General features: G+C 39.4%; 1 protein-coding gene across 4 annotated transcripts in view; it reads right to left on the bottom strand.

The window, feature by feature from the left end:
- The window catches only part of LOC116078040 (zinc finger protein 595-like), a 17,966-nt gene extending 10,525 nt beyond the window's left edge, over nucleotides 1-7,441 (bottom strand). The window contains exons 1-6 of one of the 4 annotated variants that reach the window (XM_031352966.1): nucleotides 7,199-7,441; nucleotides 6,425-6,548; nucleotides 5,551-5,611; nucleotides 5,213-5,282; nucleotides 2,413-2,467; nucleotides 1,720-1,795 (exon numbers count right to left, since the gene is read on the bottom strand). In XM_031352966.1, the coding sequence (XP_031208826.1) occupies nucleotides 1,720-1,749 (30 nt within the window). In that variant the 5' untranslated portion in view covers nucleotides 1,750-1,795; nucleotides 2,413-2,467; nucleotides 5,213-5,282; ... (1 more) ...; nucleotides 6,425-6,548; nucleotides 7,199-7,441. The remainder of the gene's footprint in view (nucleotides 1-1,719; nucleotides 1,796-2,412; nucleotides 2,468-5,212; nucleotides 5,283-5,550; nucleotides 5,612-6,424; nucleotides 6,549-7,198) is intronic. The other 3 variants (XM_031352968.1, XM_031352965.1, XM_031352967.1) reach the window with 3 other exon arrangements.
- Nucleotides 7,442-15,791: the final 8,350 nt, after the last annotated feature.

The raw sequence follows: 15,791 nt of genomic DNA, 5'->3' as shown, positions 1-15,791 counted from the left end.
AAGGCAGGAAGGCAGGAAGGCAGGAAGGCAGGAAGGCAGGAAGGCAGGAAGGCAGGAAGGCAGGAAGGAAGGAAGGAAGGAAGGAAGGAAGGAAAGAGAGAGAGAAGCAAAGAAACTCCAGTCTGAATCTACTGACAAGAGTATCACTTTAGCCCAGTGGCTTTCAATCTTCCTAATACTGTGACACTTTAATACAGCTCCTCATGCTGTGGTGAGCCTCAACCATAAAATTATTTTTGTTGCTCCTACATAACTGTACTTTTTTACTCTTTTGAATCATAATGTAAACAGTTTTGGAGACAGAAGTTTGCCAGAGGGGTCATCACCTATAGATTGAAAACCACTGCTTAAAGTCAACACATATAGAACTGGGTGTTCCACACTTTCTAAAGAGCTTCAAAACTCTATTAGAATCACAGACTGTGGGCTTGTCTATTTTTCTCTAAACAGTTTAGTGGTGTTAGAGAGGAGTTCCAGGTGTCAGAAGGTGCACTTTCATAAAACTGGTTTGAGGAAACCTGATAGATCCTTCAATCAGAGCATCTTGTTGAACATGAGGCCTTCCTCACTAATATATGTTGAAGCCTGCTCAATCAGCATAGGTGTAGCCATTTTGTTCCATGCCTACCAGTCATTTTATACTGTTACTGACACAGAAAAATAGCTTGACTCAGAGCAGGATCAAGCTGAACACATACCCTGTTATGTTCTGAGGCTTGTTAATCTTAAGAAATTCCATAACCATATGTTCCACTTAGGACCAATCAGAATAATGGTCAGTTAGAACTGTTCTCATATAGCTAGCCAAAATAGCTTGAGTCAGGGCCAGCCACTGGCCAGCACTTCCTATATCTGCACATGAGCTCATGGAGATTTTTGCCTATATACACTGGCTTTGGGAAACATCTGTGGTTGCAGTTTAGCTTCAGACTCTATACTGTGTCCCTGATGAATCAGTCTTGGAGTGTGCTTTCAGTGAACCAGCTTGTTTAACTGAGATAAATGGCTGAGTGTTTTTGTGACAATTTCCAGATCTCAACAATATATAAGGATATATATATCCTCTGAAGCAACTGGGGATCAACATATTTCTTTGATCATCAGTCACAGTGGAAAACACTTTCAGAATGCAGGTCTTAAATTAATTTACCCTTACAAACTGAAGTCTGGGGAGGACGGATGGAGGGAAGGCTGTGCTTCATTGGAGATGTACATTTACATAGTTAATCTTATCTATCAGAAGAAAAAGAAAACAAATACTTTAAATGACATAAACACAGAGTTAAAGGCCTGCAGTGAACCTGGTGGTGGTGGTGGTAATGTACGCCTTTAGCCCCAGCACTTAGGAAGCAGAAACAGGTAGATCTGTGAGTTTGAGGCCAGTCTGATCCACAGAACAAGTTCCAAGACAGCCAGGACTATACAGAGAAACCCTGTTTCAAAAAACTAGACATAGGGGCTGGAGGGATGGCTCAGTGGTTAAGAGCACTGACTACTCATTCAGAGGTCCTGAGTTCAATTCCCAGCAACCACATGGTGGCTCACAACCATCTGTAATGAGATCTGACACCCTTTTCTGGTGCATCTGAAGACAGCTACAGTGTACTTAGATAAAATAACAAATAAATCCTAAAAACAAAACAAAAAACAAACAAACAAACAAAAAAAACAACTAGACATATAACTATTTTATAGATGAGAAGTGGGCATGACACTGACCTGGAATGTATTTACTGGAGAACCAGCCATTTCTCCCTATTGTCCTTCTGAGTTTCCTTTTCTTGCACTTTTGTACCTAAAATTAATATTAAAAGCTGTTAGGAAGCCAGGCAGTGGTAATGTATGCCTTTAATCCCAGTACTTTGGAGGCAGAGACAGGTGGATCTCTGTGAGTTTGAGATCAGCCTGGTCTACAGAAGTAGCTCCAGGACAGCCACAGCTATTCACAGAGAAACTCTGTCTCTAAAACAAACAAACAAACAAACAAACAAACAAACAGTTATGATCTCAAGTCATATCATGGTAGTTGCAGATGAGAAGACACAGCTCAGGGCAATGGAGTAGCAGATACAGGACAGCCAAAGCAGCTGAGACCATCTGTCATTTTACCAAAACACCAAAATCTTAAGCTGAAGAATAGGACAATCTCCCCAGCCAACAGTGTTGAGGAAAGTGTCAGTGCACTCAGAAAATATAAACGTGGGTGTCTTCTCTCCCACTGTGCAGTGACTCACAAACGTTCATGTATGATCTAGAAGAATGAACCAGCCAAGTAACACAAAGCAGAAACATGTTCATATGTGCACATAGGGAACTAGTTTCTAAATGGAGTTACAGATCACTCTGTCCAGTCAGTATGTACCCTAAACAAAGACAAAAATACAACACAGGAAGAAAAATATAGAGATATACCATCAGTGGGAATTTGAACTCACTGTAGCCACCATGCAAGTAAGTATGCAGCTTCCTAAACAACAAAAACAAAACCAAAAAGTCATAAGATCCAACTATATTACACATGTGGTTTTGTTTAGAATTACTTCTAACCGAAACATATTCTTATAATGAGATGACTTCTGAAATCACTTCACAGCAGAAAAGAGAAATCCTATAGAAGATGCCTTATTATAAAGGAATGAGTTATAAGAATACCAATGAACATAGTGGAGCATATGTCCTTATTACATGTTGGAGCATCTTCTGGGTATATGCCCAGGAGTGGTATAGCTGGGTCCTCTGGTAGAACTATGTCCAATTTCCAGAGGAACTGCCAAACTGATTTCCAGAGTGGTTGCACCAGATTGCAATTCCACCAGCAATGAAGGAGTGTTCCTCTTTCTCCACAACCTCGCCAGCATCTGCTGTCACCTGAATTTTTTATCCTAGCCATTCTGACTGGTGTGAGGTGGAATCTCAGGGTTGTTTTGATTTGCATTTCCCTGATGACTAAGGATGTTGAACATTTCTTTAGGTGTTTCTCAGCCATTTGGTATTCATCAGTTGAGAATTCTTTGTTTAGCCCTGTACCCCATTTTTTAATAGGGTTATTTGGTTCTCTGGAGTCTAACTTCTTGAGTTCTTTGTATATATTGGATATTATCCCTCTATCAGATATAGGATTGGTAAAGATCTTTTCCCAATTTGTTGGTTGCTGCTTTGTCCTATTGACAGTGTCTTTGGCCGTATAATAGAGGACTGCAAAATCAATCATCAATGGGAGGAGAGGCCCTTGGCCCTGTGAAGGTTCTCTGCCCCAGTGTAGGGGAATGCCAGGGCCAATAAGTGAGAGAGGGTGGGGTGGCAAGCAGGGGAAGGGGGAGGCAACAGAGGTTTGTTCTTGTTTTTTGGTTTTTGTGGGGTTTTTTTTCTTTGGAGGGGAAACTGGGAAAGGAGAAATCATATGATATGTAAATAAAGAAAATACCTAATAAAAAATATAAAAAAAAAGAAAAAAAAAAGAAAACATCACAATGAAGGCAACCAAAAAAAAAGAAAAAAACAAAGAAAAAACAAAGAATACCAATAAAAGGCAAAAGAGCTCAGAAAGAGGGAAGACATGGAAGACATAGAGAAAAAATGATCAAATTGTTATGAGTTTGTCCTTTCCTCTCAGTGATTTCTTCAAATATAAATAAATATTGCCCAAAGAAAACATGCAAATAGAAATAGGCCTCAGCATTCAAAAAAGACAGACAGATAGGAAAAAAAGGAAATTAAATTAAAACATTTTCTACACAGGAATTCACTTTAAACCTAAAACTGGGAAATACTAAGAGGAGGAATTATTTAAAAGCATTTCAAGAATGTAGACAGCAGTAAAGAATGTTGGACATAATTATTGTAGGCCACAGAAAAAGACAAATCCATCAAAATACAAATAAATAGTGATAAAATGTTCCATTCACTAGAAAGATTGTGGTCAATGTGAATGCATTTCACACAACTGTTTCCAAATACCTGAATGGTAGGAAAAAAAGAGACAGTAATGCTGGGGAACTTTAGCATCCACCCAACTTTTAGTGTCAGATAATAACATCAGACAGAGTATTGCTAAGGAAAGATGAGCATCAACAGCACAGGAAAAGATTATGCATAACAGCCTTCCAGAAAGCCATCCACAAAAAAAGCAGAGGTCTTACAATCTTCTCAAACTTCAAAGAGCATGCTCTATTGTGGTCAAATCTTAGAAGTAGAACAAGTCTCTAGAAGGTGGTAATGAATACGTTTAATCAGTCAGTCCCAGTCCCAGCACTAGGGAGGCAGAGGCAGAGGCAGGTGGATTTCGAGTTCGAGGCTGGCCTGGTCTACAGATCAAGTTCCTGAAATACAGATATCAACAGCAGATGGAAGACAGAAGAATACAGGACATGAAAATCAACACCTGCTATGTGCTTATTTAAACATGTAAAGACAATGTAGGAGGAAGTTTGCCTTCTGAATAGTTTCCAAGAAATTCCTACCAAAATCTTCTTGGCATTGTTGTAGGAATAGAGATAGTGGTATTAAATTTTGGGAAGCGATGAATAGCTCAAACATCTTCAAAGGAAGATCAAACCCAGAGGAAATTAAAAATCTGTTAAAATTGTAGCAGTAAATAAAGTGATAGAAAGAAAGTGTAGAAATACATAAAGAGAAAGAAAGAGAGAAAGAGAAAGAGAAAGAGAGAGTAGAAATAAATAGAGTTTTGACCTAAAGATAGACAGGAGGTATCATCAGGAGGACAATGAACATGGAGCTTAATACTTTAGAGACATACTAGGCAATTCTTATCAAAATCTTGCTGGCATTATTTTAGGAAATGGAGAAATTAACCCTAAAAGATGCAGAATCTGAAGGAACTGCAAAAAGCTCCAAAATTCAGAGAACAGAAAAAAACAGAGGCATCAATTTTCCTAATTTTATAATATATTAAAATTATAGTAATGAAAACTATGTAATATTGGTCTCAAGATATGATCAATGATATGAATTCAAGATGGATACCATCCACCTCATGCATAGTCAAATAAAATTACATTTGCTTCTTAGTTTTAATTCTTGCATAGGAAGTCTTTCAACACCTATAACAGGATAATCCCACAAAGACTATTCTCAGTGGAAGTCTCCAGAATCATTCCTAGTGAAACAGAATGCAGGAAAATGAATTTCACCTCCTGTTTCTACTGTCACTTAAGCCTCTCACCAATCTCTACCTCAATTTCCCCCAACATACCTGGACTCATTGCTACTGTCTTCTCTCTCTTTACCATCCAGGGCTCCTTGTTCCACTTCATCAGTGAGTCCTGGATATGAGAAGGAGATTCATCAATAAGTACCAGGATTTCTAACACAGTACTATGCTCAATTAGATAAAGAGAAAACTAAGTAGAGAATTTTACAAATGATTCCCCATTCAACATGAGGTGTCAGAATATTGAAAATACTCAGGGAGTGTTTTCAGTTTGCATCACTTGAATCCCACCTCTTATCACAGCTCAGCCAAAACTAAAAGGGTAGGGAAGATGGTTTATTAGCTGTTGCTCTTTCAGAGGACCAAGGACCAGCACTCACATTGTGGCTCACAACCATCTGCAATTCCAATCCCGAGGTATCTGATCCCGTCGTCTGGGCTCTGTATGTACCACAAGGCATGAAAGTGGTGGAGACATACATGTAAGGAAAAACATACAAGCAAATAAAAAATTAACCCCCGCCCCAAGAGCAGAAATGAAACTTCATGATTGAGATGACAATATTATAAATTATTGAGTCTCTGAATTTATCATGGAACAAAAATGAAAGAAACCTAACACTTCCCCAAAAGAGAAACATGAGGAATAAGGAACACTTCATAATAATGTTCTTTCTTGCTTTGAGAATCTTTCACTGTAATGAGATGTGATGTGAGAGTCATACATATGCAGCCCAGTTTGAGAAGGAACCTGGGGATGAGAAAATCATAGATCAAGAAATCTAGTCTCACACACTGTAACCAAAGGCTGTGCTTCTATTATGTAATTTCTCTAGAATAAGCACTATGAGATACCACTGCCAGTGAAAGAAAGAAAAACCAAAAAAAAAAGCAAGAAAGAATAGATGTCACAGATGGACTGAAGGTGGGAGAGCTCTGAAAAGCCCTGGTCTCCTGGCCAGTTCCTATTTGCATTTTATAGTCATCAAGCACCAGATGGGGCAAGGAGGAAAACAAGCAGGACCTCCCAGAAGCGTAAAGGCAGTTAGCTTGGAGGCTTGTCAAATGCAGGTTACAGCTGACAGATGTAATCTTTAGGGATAAGGTTGCTAAGGACAAGACTTTTGTTCTAGACACCTCTCCAGGTCATTGTGTTCCAAGTAGCAAGATGAAATTGTAGAGCGCTACAGCAGTGCTTTAGGTAAATCATTAAATAATTCGGTAGTACAGTATCAAATAAATGGTCTTTTCTACCTTATTTTACTTTAATTCTGCATAAGACATGAAGTCTCTATGTAAAAAGCCGCGGAGCAGAGTGTAGGTATTCCCTCTTTTCCTGGGACAAGTCCACAGCCACATCACTGAAGATCAACGAACCCTGAAATAAAAAGCAACAGTTTGGCCACGTGCCCTAGAGTAAAGTGCAGTTTATGAACCAAGGACACATTGGATTAGAGACTGTTTTCTGATGTAAGTAAGCGGCCACAATTATTCAAAGGTCCTTTCTACTGTGGTGCTTTGTAACTGTGAACATACAGTGGCCTGATATCCTCACACTCAGCATGCGTCAGGTGTCTTTCTGGACTCTAGGATGTAACATTAAGACACTCGCACCCGAATACAAGATTTTGAGTACTGTATTTACATCACAGGACGTGGGCATCTCAGATGGCAAGTTAGTGATAAAATTCTACATAGTAAATATTAATGATTACAACTGTAACTGTGGAGTTTGTGAAAATATTTCTTCTGTTGATCCTTATGTGACTAGTATCTTAACAAGTTTTTTAGGTTGACAATCCACCAGCTCCAAATGCTACTCTCTTGAAAAGCTTGGAAAATTTAAAGTGCTTTGTTTTTTCCGAACTAACAAAGAGAATCCTGAGGTTACTTTTAAGGGACCCTCAAAAGAAAAACAGAAAAATCAGCAGTTGTCTAGTTCACAGGAGCTCATGAGAGCAGAGTCCTGATGAGCAGCCCAGAAACCGATCGCACCCAGCTCCGCACCAGCCCCGCAGCTCCTCTGACCTGGGAGGTTCCAGGGCCGCCGGGCAGCGGTTCCCGCCGCTGCGCCGCTGCCTCTCCCAGGATGCGCAGCACCGCACTTGCGGCTTACGGGAATTTTCACGTCTCCTCAAGACCCGGACAGTGTCCTTGGCCCAGATTCTGCACTCCGTGTCCCCCGAAATTCCTGAGGGAACAGCGAGTTTTGCTGAGGCCCTCCCCTGCTTTTGCGAATGCTTTGCCTATTCTGGTCCCACCCACTATGAAGTTTCCTCTTACCCGCATCCAATCCCGCCCACCTACTTCCTCTTCCTCTTCCGTTTAGTTTCCCAAGGGTCCCAATTGTGGCTTGTTCTGAAAACTGCAAGTATCCAACCCCCACTGGGCAGCAGGGACCCTGAAAACATGTCAGTGGCCATGGGAAAGGGTGAAAAAGGTCAGTGTTCTCTAAGGACAGCAAGTTAGAGACAGACTACAAAACAGTTTTAGAAATTGTTCAATGACATGAAAGCACAAAGAAAGGGGACAAATATCTGAACAAAACTTAAAAAGGATCGAACAAAATGACTGGAGATCAAGAAATCACAAGCAAAGGATGGAGGGAAAAAAATGAGGACTAAAGACATGAATTCAATAAGGCAAAGTGTTAAGGAAAACTCAATATGAAATAACAGGGAAAAAAGAAAATTCACTGGGTGGTAGTGGTGCAAGCCTATAACATCTTAGCACTTGGGAGGCAGAAACAGGCCTGAGTTCAAGGCCAGCCTGGTCTACAGAGTGAGTTCCAGCACAGCCAGCGCTATACAACAAGATCCTGTATTGAAAAAAAAAAGGTAGAAGCTCTCAGTAAAGATAGCTATATTTCTTGGTAAACTGTTCCTGACATTTTCAGCTTTCTTCATTCTCTTTGTGAAAAGTTGAGCATGTCCCTCTGTGTGTGTCTATGTGTGTATGTGTTGTTGTTTCTTCAGAGCAGTAAGTCTTCTGTGATTGTGTCACAGGTCACGTGGAGTTAAAAAAAAAAAGTCCTGAATCTTTAATGCTTTGATCTTGGAATTCTTTCTTTCTATGTTTAAAAGCTTTCTGACAACACATTGGCAGGCACCAATTTCTATACAGACATTGAAAGGAATCCCTCCTGTCTTAGTCAGGGTTTCTATTCCTGCACAAAACATCATGACCAAGAAGCAAGTTGAGGAGGAAAGGGTTTATTCAGCTTACTTCCACATTGCTGTTTATCACCAAAGGAAGTCAGGACTGGAACTCAAGCAGGTTAGAAAGCAGGAGCTGATGCAGAGGCCATGGAGGGATGTTCCTTACTGGCTTGCTTCCCCTGGCTTGCTCAGCTTGCTCTTTTATAGAACCCAAGATCAGGGATGGCACCACCCACAAGGGGCCCTACCGCCCTGATCACTAATTGAGAAAATGCCTCACAGCTGGATCTCATGGAGGTACTTCCTCAACTGAAGCTCCCTTCTCTGTGATAACTCCAGCCTGTGTCAAGTTGGCAGACAAAACCATCCAGTACACCTCCCTTTACTAAACATCAGGCATTGGGAAAAGACACTGTGCTTCATGGGAAAACCTTGTCATTCCCATCACTGATTGGGACAACAAAACCCTTCTGTTCTACAAGCAGAACATAAACAAATACTTCCATAGCCAAGTATAGAAACTACAAAGTTAAGTTCATCAGACACTTCAGTGAATTTCTGACATCTGGTGGGAACCCGCATCTGCCTCCCTGAGAAGGAATATTCAGTTTCATCTTGGCATGGCTAACTGATGAGGTGGTATCATGAGCTTGACTAAATTTTATGAACACAGCATCAATACACATAAAATAGGATTCTGATTACAATGCTGCCTATTTGTGTTCAACTGATCAAATCTCAAATAGAACAAACATACAATGCAAACATAAAAACATCAAGGAAAATATTTGGGAGTTATATCCCGGGAAAAAGATTCCCAAGAAAACCATCCCATTGAGTTACTAGTTTCACAAAATAAGCCCAGTAATTATCCTTTGCTTCTCACTTGCTGAAATAAGGTATGAATGTTTCAAATTAGAGACAAGTACTTTTTCCATTTAGTTTCGATGTTATGATACTAAAAATACTACTTATTAAAAATAAATATGTAGTTTTTAAACTTTAAAAAATATAGCCCATGGTTTTAGTCAAAATATAGATCAATAAACTGAAGAAAAATCATTAAAGAAAACAACAAAAAGCAGTAACCCTAGATTACATTACACATCATTCTTGACCAAGACTGAAAATTGGCAATTTCCTGAGTGAACACTGTCAAACACACTTCTAATTTCTAAAACTGATCAGTCATCTAATTCCTTGTTTTATCCATAAAAACATCATGTATATCACAACACTAAATTGACTAACCAGGATATATATACACAGAGAGAGAGACACTCACATCCACAGAAATAGTTAAAGGGGTGGGAAATAACAGTATGTATTATTGTAAACACACAGTACTCATTCATAAAATCTTCAAAATGAAAATTAAGTAGAAAAGGAAGACTTGTTTCTTGTGAAACAGCAAAGAAAAGTCAATTTCAAGTATGTTTTCAACTTGACTGCACTCCTTGGTTGGGCCCCTTACATCTACTCAAATCTGATTCTTTGTTTGATTAGTATCTCTCTGTTCTTGGTAACCCAGCATTCTTGGTTTAGCTACTGGTCTACCTTAGACACAGTGTGAGAAAGAGGCACATGGCCTCTTCTTAATTATTCAGAAATTACAAGGATTTCTAATAGCACTAGTCTCAGATGAGACCAATGACCATATAAAGTTTGTCAACTATTATTTCCTGACATATTCTGGAACATACAGGAAAGTCCTCAGTTTGTGCATTCTGAGTTCTACCACCAATGAACTCTTAGGTGTTGTATTATGCAGTAATGGATCTTGAAATGACCTCAGTGAACAAAGAAGATGCACAATACCTCCAGCCATTGAAATGTATAGAAATGACAAAATAAGAACATGAATCTTCTTCATGACCAGAAATGCCTAATATGCAGTTCATTTTTTAAAAAGAATTATTAAAGCCAGCTGGTAGGGGCACATGTCTTTTATCCCAGCACTCAGGAAGCAGAGGCAGACAGATCTTGATGAGTTCCAGGCAAGCCTGGTCTACAGAGTGAGTTCCATGACATCCAGGGCTACACAAAGAAACTCTGTCTCAGAAAACCCAAATATTACTGTTATTATTATTATTATTATTACTATTATTATTATTAGATGGGATGGCACATACCATTAATCCCAGCATTCAGAAGACAGAGGCAGGCACATCTCTGTGGGTTCAAGGTCATACTACTTTACATAGTGAGTTTCAAACCACACAGGGCTACATAATAAGACCCTGTGTCTTTTTTTTCTATTGCTGTGACAAGAAAAAATGACCAAGGCAACTTATAAAAGAAAGCATTTAATTGGGGGCTGTTTCAGATAACCATCTGAGTCATTCAAAGTACCAAACCATTTCAAACTTGCACAGACACAGGTACACAGATACACACACACACACACATGATACTGACCTAATTGTGGTAGTTAATATATCTATACATTAATCTTCTATTCTTCTTCATAAAGAACACATCCAAATTCTATCTTTCTAATCATTTTAAGCATTACATGTTAGATTATGGTTTATATTTATCATGCTATAGCAATTAACATAACTTATTCGTGCCATTAAGCAATAGCCTTGCTATTATTCATTATCCCATATTCTCTCCAGCCACTGACAACTAGCATTTATTTTCCCCATCTACCATCTATCTTCTATCATATATATATATTTTTTGAGACAGGGTTTCTCTGTATAGCCCTGGCTGTCCTAGAACTCAGTTTGTAGACCAGGCTGGCCTCAAACTCAGAAATTTGCTTGCCTCTGCTTCCCAATGCTGGGATTAAAAGTGTGAGCCACCACTGCCTGGCTTTATCATACTTTCTTATAATTGAGATAATTCATGGTTTGTATTTCTTTTTTTTTAAACTTATTTATTTATTGTTATATGTAAGTACACTGTAGCTGTCTTCAGACACACCAGAAGATGGCATCATATCTCATTATGGATGGTTGTGAGCCACCATGTGGTTGCTGGGATTTGAACTCAGGATCTTCAGAAGAGCAGTCTTAACTACTGAGCCATCTTTCCAGCCCATGGTTTGTATTTCATCTGCTTCACATAATAGAGTCCACAAAGTTCTATTATATTATCACGGATGAGACCATTCTATGAATCTCTATGGTGGGATGGTATTTCACTAAGAAGGATCACATTTTATTGAATTATACATTTGTTGATGGACATTAAAGATGATCCCATGTTCTATGATTTAAGAGTGACTATGTGCATCTCTAGCCCATATTGCATTATTTCCTTTGAGCATGTTCAGGATTTGAACTGCATCCTCATAGGATTAATGAAATTCCCCATTAGCTCTTCATGTTGTCCTGAACTCATGGCCATTGATAGGGCCCTTTCATGCTGTATTGTCCAACATGATCATCAACCCTAGTGATATTTTGCCTTTAAGATTATAGCCATTGTTACTTCGTACTGTACTGTCTCATTCATTTTATCCCATCTTTCTAATCATTATATCTGTGGAACTGCCTCGGGCTGACCCAATCGGGCTGACCCAATCGGGGTCCCTCAACCTGGGGAGAATCAGGGTTCCAATACTCAGGTAGGCAAAGTGTCAGAAAGTGACAAACAGACATAAACACAAGAGAGTACTGTATCTGAGTGTAATTTCTCAAAGTAAGTATCAGACTTTTATAGTCACTACAGAAGAAATAAGGAAGTTAGGTAATACAACAGCCAAGGTACATTGAGGTCATCTGATGCATAATTATTTTTTAAACAAAACAGAAAATAAGTACATGAAAATTGGCAGGAACTAGGCAGTGGTACAACTGAGATAAAGTCAGCCTTATCTGAAGCACTCTAGTTCTTCTTCTTCTTCTTCTTCTTCTTTTTTTTTTTGTTGTTGTTTTTGTTTTAAGGCATTTATTGTAGAAAGGCAGAGAGAGGGAGAAGAGTAGAGAAGTAGAAGCCAGCCATGGGCACCTGGAGAGAGGGAGGAAGTCAAGGCTGAGAGAGGCTTAGGACCACAACCCACCTTTTTCCTAGACAATTGTAAAATTCCTGTATATGGGAGTAACTCAGCTGTTGTTCTAAGTATTTGTGGGGGACCTCCATTTACCAGAGGAGCCCACCAACTTTCTTCTATTAAGTAATGTAGTCTGCCATACATGACTATAATGAGAATTCTAAGTTTACTTTGTTGAACTTTCCCTGGGTTTATTAATGCTTATCCAGTAAACTGGAATGCCTGTTTTCTCTCTTTCAACACTGGAGGCATTTTGTCTGAATAAGTAACATTACTACGAAATTCCAAGCCGAGGGTTGGCTCAGCATTGACTAGGATGTTGGAACACTCGTGGAAGCCAGGAAACAACATCCAATCTAACTTGGCTATTAGTCAAATCATTCCTTGGGTGCACCTCTATACCTGTAATAGAACAATACAGAAAGAAAGCATGCAAAACTCTCCATCGACTATTGCAAGGACAAATCTGGACCATGACCGTGTTATGGGATGCCAAGGACCTCCAGGAGACCAGTTTCCTTGAAACTTTTTTGCCTCAGGACTGCTGCCAAGCTTTTGTACTTCACACACAGACTCCACTGGAGTGGGTATGGCATGGAACCTTATTTATCTGGTGGGTATTTGTATATGTTTTGAAAAATGTCTAGAAAGTAATTTATTTTTAATTGGGTCATTCATGCTGTAATATGTTTTTAGTTGTACATATATATACTTGCCTACATATAATTATGTCTTTGTGTATGGATAATAATGAGATTATGTTCCCCCTCTGGGAATAGTATTGAAATATATAACAAATAGGATATGAGAGAATAGGAAGATAAGGAAGAAAGATTCCCAGGACAAACCCAAATGAATCTTTCTAAGGCACCAACAGTTTCATTATACACTGTTATTCATTACTGTTGACATTGGTGGGAGAACAACTCAAAACTGTTATAAAATAAATAGCATGTTTTTAGAAGTTAGAGCACCAGTCTGCCATAGAGGCTGAGAAAATACATGAATCTTAAATTTTGTTTTTATTGGATAGACTATATTTTGGTATCCTGAGAATATTAGAAGGTATTCATTCCATTAAATTGTACAACTTTACCTATTAACCACCTTCTCCTTATCCTCTCTCCAATATTCTTGATCACCTGTAAGGAACACTACTTTGTGCTCTGAAATCCACATTATATCTTTCTGCAGGAAGGTGAGGTGAGTACTGCCCTGTGCATCTACACTTCACTTAAGAATCTGCCCTAAGTGTTACTATGAATGCCAGAGTTCTTACATTTTCACCATTTATTCATGGATGGATTATACAGTAGCTCTAATATTGTCAAGGCACATCCCTGTACATCCACATGCAGAGAGGAACACAGACTCCACAATTATTAGCCTCTGTGGACACCTTAGCTATAAAAGAGATTTTTGGTGATAATGAGGAATGTTTCTCAGGTGACCAAACTGCCATCTCAGGCAATTACAGATCTGAGAGAAAGTGACATTGTAGAATCACAAAACCATAACTAGGGACTTGTCCTCTACTCTCTCACACTGCCTGTCAGGACAAGTGCCCTGAGCTCACTGTCTACAGCTGGAAAGTCAAATGAATGTTTATATTTCACTGCAGTGGGTAGAAGCACGTAATTAGTACATGTAAGAGAGATGCAAAGACTGTAGGGAAGTGATCTTGTAGGGAAGCGGTTTCATGTTTTTGAACCTAATACTGGATAATGTCAGGATTGGGAAAGAGGCTTGATTCCTGAGGCATGAGCCAAGACAGCAAAGTGAATGAGTGTCACAGACACTTCCCTAGTATCTTATGTCCATGTAGAGACCTGCCTGATCCCACACTCATAATAAACACCAAGATACATCAAGGAGGATTACATAAAAATGTGCAGAAACAGTGTATTTAAACTTTAAGAACAGAAACATCTTTGACCCTGCTTTATGAAGTAGCAAATTTTAAGTATAAACAAGGTCCCTGTGAAATTTTGAGTTGCTTTTGGACAAGACTCTTTCTTTCCTGAGATTTCATGGACAGATAGCATGTAAGAGAGTCACATATATTTTAGTAGTTAAGCTTAAACAGTATCTATTTATTTATTCATTTATTTATTGGGTTTCCTTTTCAAGATAGGGTTTATCTGTGTAGCCTTGGCTGTCCTGGAACTCACCATGTAGGCCACTCTGGATTCCAACTCAAGAGACTCATGTGCCCCTGCCCCTTGCATGCTGGGATTAAAGGTGCATGCCACCACCAACCTGCTTAATATTTTCAGTCTATAAAGCGTGGGCTGCGAGGCTAAGTACCGCAGGGGAAGGTCTTACACTGACCATCTCTGAATTCCCCGTGAGACAAACCTGGTTTGCAAGGAGGTTGGTAATCTTAAATTCTAAGACTCTTCCCTCCCCTCCCCCAAAAGATACCAAGAGCCATGATCGTGGGACTTAATGGTAATCCGACCCATGGGAGGAATCAGGTCAATGTTCCCCCAGCTAGTTAATGCCCACTTGTCCAAGGATGAGATAACTATATGATCACCTTGGTTCCTCAAGGCCTCAATTAAAATAATAAAGAGAGGAGATGCCGGGAGCCATGGCTTTTAACTATGGCCTAGTGAAAAATTACTAGCTTACACTTATAGCCCTGAGAGAACGCTAGTCTAACAGAATATTTGTGGGTGTGGAGGATATTGACCCTTGGCTCCAGGAACTGAAGCTTGCCACCAGATCTCCCTTGCTGCAGGATCTTCCCCCTCCCTTGATGCTTTCTCCTGCTTGTGTTTATATTGCCAACCCTGAAGTAAAGATTTTGGAGCTTGATCATAAAAGAAAAAAAAAAAGAATCTCTTATTTTTTTCTGGTTTATAAAGTTTAAATCATGCCAGTTTTATGAGGTGTCACTGTGCTAATTGAGTTAATGATTTTAAAAATGTGCCTAGTGAGCCTAGAGAGATGCCTCTATGCTTCAGGGCACTTGCTGCTGTTCCAAAGGATTGGGCCTTTGACTCACATTCATCTATAGTTCCAGTTCAGAGGATCTGATGTTCTCTTCAGAATCCTGTGGTCACACAGGTAGAGTACATACTACATGTAGTAAATTAGTACATGTAGTATATGAGATGTATTAGAATATATCATCACAGCAGGGACCATGCTGAGAACTATATCCTGATCCACAGGCCAAGGGAGAGGTGGGTGGAGGAGGCAAACAGACAGGCAGACAGAAATAATAGAGACAGAGATACTGGTCCTGGTTGTGGGCTTTTGAAAACTCAAAAGGTCCAGCGACATTCCTCTTCCAACAAGGCCAGTTCAGATATTGTTTGTCTGGAGTGATTTAAAACAGCAAATGTTGCTAGCCTAAATGCAAGATCTAAAATAAATGTGTTTGCTTTGGAGGGGACTCTTTGGATTCTTTAAAGTGGAGTTACAGGACTGATAGCAAGAATAAAATCGGACT

This window comes from Mastomys coucha, unplaced genomic scaffold (genome assembly GCF_008632895.1).
Source record: "Mastomys coucha isolate ucsf_1 unplaced genomic scaffold, UCSF_Mcou_1 pScaffold5, whole genome shotgun sequence".
Lineage (NCBI taxonomy): Eukaryota > Metazoa > Chordata > Mammalia > Rodentia > Muridae > Mastomys > Mastomys coucha.
This window is presented reverse-complemented; position numbering and strand designations above follow the sequence as displayed.